This window comes from Muntiacus reevesi, chromosome 2 (genome assembly GCF_963930625.1).
Source record: "Muntiacus reevesi chromosome 2, mMunRee1.1, whole genome shotgun sequence".
Taxonomy (NCBI): domain Eukaryota; kingdom Metazoa; phylum Chordata; class Mammalia; order Artiodactyla; family Cervidae; genus Muntiacus; species Muntiacus reevesi.
The window spans coordinates 106,230,419-106,239,568 of record NC_089250.1 but is presented as its reverse complement, the minus strand read 5'-3'; the positions used below and the strand labels follow the sequence as shown (position 1 = coordinate 106,239,568).

General features: G+C 44.4%; 1 protein-coding gene across 4 annotated transcripts in view; it reads right to left on the bottom strand.

Annotated features, from left to right (window-relative positions):
• Window positions 1–4,711: 4,711 nt before the first annotated feature.
• The window catches only part of SGPL1 (sphingosine-1-phosphate lyase 1), a 53,577-nt gene continuing 49,138 nt past the window's right edge, over window positions 4,712–9,150 (bottom strand). For all 4 annotated transcript variants that reach the window (XM_065922519.1, XM_065922518.1, XM_065922520.1 and 1 more), the window contains exons 14-15: window positions 8,707–8,827; window positions 4,712–8,199 (exon numbers count right to left, since the gene is read on the bottom strand). In XM_065922519.1, the coding sequence (XP_065778591.1) occupies window positions 8,059–8,199; window positions 8,707–8,827 (262 nt within the window). In that variant the 3' untranslated portion in view covers window positions 4,712–8,058. The remainder of the gene's footprint in view (window positions 8,200–8,706; window positions 8,828–9,150) is intronic.

The following is a 9,150-nucleotide window of genomic DNA, read 5'->3' as shown; positions in this document are numbered from 1 at the left end:
CGTCTTTTCATGTGCCTCTTGGCCATCTGTAGGTCTTCTTTGCAGAAATGTCTGTTTAGGTCTTTACCCTTTTCTTTTTTTTTAAATCGGGTTGTTTTTCTGATATTGAGCTGCATGAGCTGCTTGTGTATTTTGGAGATTAATCCTTTACTGCTTCATTTGCAACTATGTTCTTCCATTCTGAGGGCTGTCTTTTTGTCTTGCTGTGCAACAACTTGGGAGTTTAATTAGGTCCCATTTGTTTTTGTTTTTATTTTCATTACTCTGGGAGGTGGGTCCAAAAAGGTGATTGGTTTATATCAGAGTATTTTTCCTGTATTTTCCTGTAAGAACTTTATTGGACCAGAACTTGGTGGTCCAGAGTCAATGATAAGCAAGTGAAAGAGAAAGAAGCTAATATTCCCTGGGTTATGCAGAGAACCAATAAAGCCTTAAGACAGGGCTTGTATCACTCACGGAGGCACAGGACGCCCTCTCGAAGAGGTCTTGAAAGCCCAGGCAGGAAAGTGAGCTCGGCAGGTTTCCATGCTCCAGAGAATTAACTGGAGGGAAAGAGAGAGAGAGAGAGAAAGACAGACACGGGGACCCAAGTCTCTGGTGGAGCAAGGGTGCTTTAATGATCTTTTTGTGAGTATATATAGGCTGTTGTACAAGGAATTTCTTTCGACATTGATAAAGATCAGAAAACCAAATGTACAGCAACCATTATCAAGGGAACAAGGAATTAACAATGGTCATAAGGTCAGAAGACAATCCATATCTCAAGAAAGAGGGTCGTGACTAAGCAGTTTTGTCGTAAGGAGAATGTTTACTGAAGGAAATCCATGCATGTGTCTCATCCTATGACCTCAGTCCTGGGAGCAGGGTGCTGTTCCACTCATTCCTGTTACCAGGAACTGATAAGGAAAAGAGGATTTATGAGAGACAAAAAACAGCACACAGGAATCCTCCTGTTAAACGTTCTCTGACACTTTATAGTGTCTGGTCTTACATTTAGGTCTTCAATCCATTTTGACTTTATTTTTGTGTATGGTGTTAGGTAGTGTTCTATTTTGTTTTACATACAGCTGTCCAGTTTTCCCAGTACCACTTACAGAAAAGATGGTCTTTTCTCTGTTGTATGTTCTTTCCTCCTTTGTCATGGATTAGATGACCATGATACATGGGTTTATCTGTCCTGTACCATTGATCTACATTTCATACTGATCTGTATGGTATTTGTGCCAATACAATACTGTCTTGATTCCTGTAGCTTTGTAGTAGTCTGGTCAGGGAGACTGATTCCTCTGTTTTTCTTTCTCAAGATTGCTTTGGCTATTTGGGATATTTTGTGTTTCCATACAAACTGTAAAAATTTTTGTTCCCATTCTGTGAAAAATGCTGTTGGTAATTTGATAGGGTTGTATTGAATGTGTAGATTGCTTTGGGTAGTATAGGCATTTTCACAATATTGAGTCTTCCCATTCAAGAACATGGTTGTATCTCCCCATCTGTTTGTGTCATCTTTCATCAGTTTTTTAGTTTTCTGAGTACAGGTTTTTTGCCTCCTTGGGTAGGTTTATTCCTAGGTATTTCATTCTTTTTGTTGTGATGGCAGATGGGAGTGTTTCCTTAATTTTTTTCTGATCTTTTGTTTGTTGTTAGTATAGGACAGAGAAGGCAATGACACCCCACCCCAGTACTCTTGCCTGGAAAATCCCATGGACAGAGGAGCCTGGTAGGCTGCAGTCCATGGGGTCTCAAAGAGTCGGACACGACTGAGCGACTTCACTTTCACTTTTCACTTTCATGCACTGGAGAAGGAAATGGCAACCCACTGCAGTGTTCTTGCCTGGAGAATCCCAGGAACAGCGGAGCCTGGTGGGTTGCTGTCTATGGGGTCGCACAGAGTCGGACACGACTGATGCGACTTAGCAGCAGCAGCAGTGTATAGAAATACAGGAGATTTTGGTGAATTTTGTATCCTGCAACTTTACCAAATTCATTGATGAGCTCTAGTAGTTTTCTGGTGGCATCTGTAGGATTTTGTATATAAATAGTATCATGTCATCTGCAAACAGTGACAGCTTTACTTCTTTTCTGACTTTTTTTTCCTTGATTACCATGGCTGGGATTTCTAAAATTAAGTTGAATAATAGTGGTGACAATGGACATCTTTGTCTTGTTCCTGACCTTTTAAAAGGAAATGCTTTCAGTTTTTCACCATTGAGAATGATGTTTGCTATGGGTCTGTCATATATGGCCTTTATTATATTGAGATAGGTTCTCTGTATGCCCTTTTCTGGAGCTTATTTTTTGTAATCGTCAATGGGTATTGAATTTTGTCAAAAGCCTTTTTTTGTATCTATTAAGGTGATTGTGTGGTTTTTACTCTTGTATTTGTTAGTATAGTGTATCACATTGATTTTGTATATGTTGAAGAATCCTTTCATCCCTGCGATAAATCCCACTTGATGTATGATCATTTTAATGTATTGTTGGATTCTGTTTGCTACCATTTTGAGGAGTTTTGCATCTGTGTTCACCAGTGAAAATGGTCTGTAATTTTCTGTTTTGTGTTTGATATATTTGGTTTTGGTATCTGTGATGGTGGCCTCATAGTGTGTTTGGGAGTGTTCCTCTCTCTGCAGTTTTTGGAAGAGTTTGAGGAGGATAGGTGTTACCGCTTCTCTGAATGTTTGATAGAATTCACCTGTGAAGCTATCTGTCTGGTCCTGGACTTGTGTTTGCTGGAAGATTTTTCACTGCAGATTCAATTTCATCACTTGTGATTGGTTTCTCTATATTTTCAAATTCTTTCTGGTCGAGTCTTGGGAAGTTGTGCCTTTCCAAGAATTTGTTGTCCAGGTTGAAGACCAGGTTGTCCGTTTTATTGTCATATAGTTGCTTACAGTAGTAGTAGTCTCTTATGATCCTCTGTACTTCTGCAGTGTTGGTTGTAATTTATTTCTAATTTTATTGATTTGAGTCCTCTCCCTTTTTAAAAAGAAAATTTTAGCTGCATAAAAACTGCTTTACAATACTGTATTGGTTTCTGCTGTACAACGGCGTGCTGCGGCTGCTGCTGCTGCTAAGTCACTTCAGTCGTGTCCGACTCTGTGCGACCCCATAGTCGGCAGCCCACCAGGCTCCTCCGTCCCTGAGATTCTCCAGGCGAGAACACTGGACTGGGTTGCCATTTCCTTTTCCAATGCATGAAGCTGAAAAGTGAAAGTGAAGTCCTTCAGTCGTGTCCGGCTCTTCTCGACCCCATGGACTGTAGCCTCCCAGGCTCCTCCGTCCGTGGGATTTTCCAGGCAAGAGCACTGGAGTGGGGTGCCATTGCCTTCTACACAAGAGTGTGAGTCAGCCATAATTATACATGTATCCCCTTCCTCTTGGGTCTCCCTCCCCTCATCCCATCCATCTAGGTCATCACAGAGCACCAGGCTGAGCTGTGTTATACAGCAGCTTCTCCCAGTTATCTGTTTTACACATGATGGTATATATATGTTGATGCTACTTTCTCAAATTCATCCTACCCTCTCCTTCCCCACTGTGTCCATATGTCCATTTTCTTTGCGTACATCTCCATTCCTTCCTGCAAATAGGTTCATCAAAACCATTTTTTCTAGATTCCATATATGTGTATTAATATATATTTTTCTCTTTCTTACTTCACTCTATATAAACAGTAGCTAGGTTCATCCACCTCAGTAGAACTGACTCAAATTTGTTCTTTTTTTGTGGCTGAGTAATATTCCATTGTATATACGTACCACATCTTCATTGCTTCCATGTCCTGGCTATTGTAAATAGTGCTGCAGTGAACACTAGGGTACATGTGTCTTAGAATTGTGGCTTTCTCAAGGTATATACCCAGGAGTGTAAGTGCTGGGTCATGTGGTAGATTTATTCCTAGTTAAGGAATCTCCATAATGGCTCTATCAGTTTCCATTCCCACCAACAGTGTCAGAGGGTTCTTTTCTCCATGTCCTCTTCAGCAATCTAAGGCTTGTAGATTTTTGGATTATGGCCATTCTGACTGGTGTGAGGTGACACCTCATTGTAGTTTTGATTTCTCTATTAAGTGATGTTGAGCAACTTTTCATGTGCTTATTTGCCATCCCTTTTTTCCCTGATTCTGGCTAAAGGTTTATCAATTTTGTTTATCTTCTCAGAGAACCAACTTTTAGTTTTACTGATCTTTGCAACTGTTTTCTTTGTATCTACTTCATTTATTTCTGCTGGATCTTTATGATTCCTTCTAATTCTGTTGTTGCAGTTCTCTGGTTCCTTTAGGTATAAGGTTATACTGTTTGAGATTTTTCTTGTTTCTTGAGATGAGACTGAATTGCTATAAACTTCCCTCTTAGAACTGCTTTTGCTGTGTCCCATAGGCTTTGGGTCATCATGTTTTCATTCACTTGTTTCTGTTTTTTATTTCCTCTTTGATTTGTTCAGTGAACTCTTGGGTATTCAGCAGAGTGCTATTATCAAACCAACGAAGTGCAGACAGTGGTCCTACATCACTTCTGACTTGAACTCTTCTAAACGTGCTTTGACCTGATGACTATGGATCAGGGCACAAGTCACTAGCCATGGAGGTATGATCTATGTTACGTCACCTTCCTGTCTCTGTTACTCTCATGCATCACAGGCTGAAAAACACGAACCTGGAGGACACTACAGTTATATGAAGCACTTTTATGTGGTACAGAGACATAAACACTTGTAAGAAATAAATATGTTTATTCTAAAATTAATGCAAATAATTAAAATTATAAAAGAGGATATTAAGGAGATATTATGAAAAAAAAGCAAGCACAAAATAAAGTAAGGCTATTACAACAGACAATTCACAAGGCTCTCAAACACCTGATTTTTTACAGGCTGTAGCTGGTGGCTACCAAGTCAGGCCTCTGTCATTACTTCTGTCACTACTGGATCTAGCTAAAAGCAGGTTGTTGCTATTAAGACCCACAGAGAAGGCAAAGGAGCTAAGCTGTAAGGAGCAGGTAGAAGCATCAAAACACCACCTCTTAGGTGTACCATGCCTCCCTCTAATCATATCCTGGGCCTTCTTTCTCTAGAGTTTACCCCATAACAAGTAGGTCCTCAAGGAACCAAGTCATTCGGCAGAAAACTATATAGCAAAGGTGGCATTCCTTGGCTTGATTCTGGCAAAGTACAAGTGGGCTGAGAGCCAGAATGCAAAGCTAGGGTACCTGATGGACAGAACTAATCCAAATAATCCTTCAGAAAGACTTCTCACTTCCTGTCCACTGAGCAAGAGGCCCAGTGGTTACCTCTGCAGATATCTGAAGGGTTCTGTCAGCTCCCAAACCAAATGCAGGGTTTGAAATCAGTGTCCTTTCATAAGATGGAACCGCACGGCCCAGCTAGCTGGGGACCACCCGAGACAGTCCAGTCCATCATTAGGCTGTGTGCAGATACGGATGATGACAACTGAAAACATATGGCAGGACACTGCTCTGAGGAACTCGAGATGTGAGTTCCCGACTTCCCTTTAAACAGGTGTGACCACCACTCCTGGTGGTGTAGCACTACTCCAAGCATAGTGCTTGGAACTGAGCAGAGCTGCCGCTTGTCGACGGCTATGACCTGGTTCTAGTATCAGGGGGCATGCACAACCACCTCACCACAAAGGAGCACTTTCTCACCTCAGCCAATTTACAGCAACCACCAGCCCGGCAGGTTATCTCCCCTTTATGCCTAAATAAACAAATGAATGCAGTCATCCATCTACAATGATTAAGATTTGGGACATTTTATTACTTAGTTGCTTCTTAAGAGATTATTGCTACAATTAGGAAGGGAGCCTTGAGATGGAAAGGGGGGAGGTTAAAGACAGAAAAGATCTAAAAGAGGCAAGTACCATTTTCCAAGTATAAAACTGGTCATATTAAAAGTGACATGGCAGTATATTCATGCAACTACTTAACTCTAATCCAGAAACAACAGTACAGTTTTTGCAGAGGCCAATGAGACATCTGCAAGCAACATGATATCATGAAGACATTCCATCTACCTCTGCAGACTAGATGCTACTTACGCACACAGGTACGTACAGAACAGAAAGCCCACAAGTGTTAAGTCTAACACTCATGATCGTAAAGTGGCGACAGCAGGTCCCTTTGAAAACACCATAGCCCACAGAGGAAAGTCCTGGGGAGACACAGGAAGCAACAGGACACTCTGCAGGTTTGTGCTTCTTCGTTTTTAGCAGCTGACAAACCACAGTGGTGCCTGCTGAGTGGTTCTGGGTCCCTGGAATTCCTCCAACATGATGAATGCACTGGAGATCCAGGGATGGTTCACACAGTTTCTCTCTCAGGAAGTGCCCATCAGTTCATCAACCGGGGGGGAATGTGACTCCCCATCCAAAGGATCTCTGCTTCTAATCAAACATACCCACATTCCTGGAGCCCACAAGGACAGAATGAAACCACACACCAGCCCTGCAATGACGCAGCCAGTCAGTCAGTTATTGTGGAGGAAGTACAGCACTAAAGAACACTCAGACGAATGTGCCAGGGAGTCTGGGGGAAGCCGTGGCTCTCCGGGCCGGCTCTCCCAGTGAAGAAGGCTAGAGGACACCAGCCTGAGTAGGCCGGGGATTCAGGAGTCCCTGAGAAGGGTGGTGGGACAGAGAAAAGTGTCTCCCGACTTACCCCTACCCAGGTAAAAAAACTCAAAGACTGATCCAGTTCCCTCCGGGCCTGGGTCAGGAGTAGCCCATCACTGCTCACTGCCGAGAAAGAAGGCACATCGTGTGTTGTCGTGCGGGTAGGACAGTGGCTCAACCGAGATTAGGGCCCTGTGCGGGGGGCAGAGGGTAGGAAGTGGGCGCAGGGCTGGGTCCTGTTCCTGCGCCACCCTGAGCAACAAGTCTTAACGAAGGAATCCCAGGCCCTAGGCCTCAAGTGACACTTGATGTCTTCCTATTCCAGAAAGTTCCTCTGATCCTAGCCAGGGCCAAGGAGCATCCAGTACCTGAGGCTTGACTGCCGTCGTACCTTTGGGAGTTGAATGAAGGGGGAAGAGGCAGGAAGAACACACTAACAGAGATGTTCCTTGCCTTGGGGGCTCTCTCATACCCTCCTTGGGTAAGTCAAGGCAACTTGTGAAGGTGCTTTGAGCTGTTCCTTCAGGCAAACAAAAAACAAATGTGCCAATGATGGCTAGAGCAGCAGGGTGGGGAGGACTGCTGCTAACTCTGGTGGCACACCCTGGAGTCTGGGTGCTCATCCTACGCTGATACTCAGGGAAGTCTAGAAAAAGGCCTGGTTCCCATCTTCAGGGTCCCAGGAGAGGACTCAGGTGTGCTCTGACACTGCCAGTTCCAAGAGGCAGCACCAGGACAAGAAGGTCCTAGCATCTCTGGAACCCACACCATTCTCTTCCTACTCCATGGAAATAGGAACAAACCACTGGGAATGGAAGATGATGGCAACCAAGTACCACATGGGGACTGCAAGCACAGACGGGGACCATCGACCACTCCAGACCTGCCTTGGAGGACTGAGCAGATTTGCCTGACCCTGCTGGCCCCGCAGAATGGACACAGAACCTGTGTCCTTCAAAGATAGCACACTAGGGCTGGGAAAGCCTCCTGCTTGAGCAGACCTCACCCCCACCTAGGGGAACACCAGGTACAGAACAGGATTCCTGTCTGACTAGCCCACTGCCTGAGCTAACGAAGTACACCTTTTCCTATCATAAACTGGCGCCCAGCTTCCCTAAGGAGTCAGGACAGGTCAGAGATGCCACACGGTGATTAAATGAAGTTGACAGCAAGAGAGGTTAGAGAAGGAAATGGTTAAAACAATTCCCAGGGGAACATTTAGAACGAGGACAAAATAATTACGTCATGGGGTCCTTTGAGGTCTTCACGTTAAAAACCACCAAAGGATGAGAATCCTGAGGATCAAGCTGTCTCGTGGTCTGTGTCGTGCTCGACGGAGCAAGACCAAATGCTGAAACCACGTGGCCTGTCCCACACCCCGAGAACCTTCTGAAGGCCAGACGTTCCTCGGGGTTACAGAGGGTCTCAGCTCAGCGGGGTTTCGGAGAGCCATTCATCTGGCTGCCCTGAGTTACAGTGTCTGTACTGAAAAGGCTGTCCAAGAAGACAGAGGACAACTCCGCCACCAGGTTCCTGTCGACGGTAGCCTGGGCCATGCCATAGATCGCACCCTAGAAATCCAGTCAAAGAATGTCATTAGTGATGAGGGGTTTGAAGGAAATAGAAAGCTGTGGTCATGCACTCCTTCTCCCCGCCATCTTCCCACTCCCAGCCCAGGCGCAGTTCCACCAGAAAGATAGCTGGCATAAGATGTTTGTCACAGGCATTTGCCAGTCTGCGTTTCTGCCTAAAGAACTAGCCTGTGGGATCTGGTGTAGAAAATTTCAGAGGAAACTGGCTTAGTGCCTTCCTTTCCTGTATAAAGATTTTCTTTTCAAGGGAACACTACCACTGCCTGCCTTCATGTTAACACTCTCTATTATTGTATCTATAGATACCTTATTTGAGACCAAAGAACCTGGGAATGGGTAAGCAGAGATCATCAGTTCTGATTAATAAAGAACGAGGTTTGTGGATAAGGAGCAGAGGCAGGAATAGACTAGAGGTCATCTGATTCTTTCAAACCCACCACCAACACCTACGCTTCCACAGGAAGAAAAAACCGCAAGTGTCCCTACCATTCCTGTGGTCTTTGCTTTTGGATTCTTCATGATTTGAGTGACGGATTCCCGGATATCCTTAAGGAACTGTATGGCTACCCGCTTGCGGGTGTGTACCAGTGTGATGCAGAAATGAAGGCTACGGGAGAAGAAAGACAAAGTGAGATAAATCTGGGAAAAAGAGGGAAAAACATTCTGAAATCAAGCAGCTCCAAATGCAGGAATTTATTGGTTGCTTATTCATGTTGTTATTCATAACAAGCATAGTCAAGTTGCTCCCAGTCCTAGGCATCAGGGCTCTCAAATACCCAGACTGTTGACTGTAGGCTGGCAATGAGGGCGTCATGCCCTGAGCATGATCAAGAACGACCCTGGTAAGTCGAATACAGCAGGGTGTTCTGTGCCACCCCTCCCCTCAAACCGTCCACTGCTGTTCCTTCAACCACAGGACGACACGTTTAT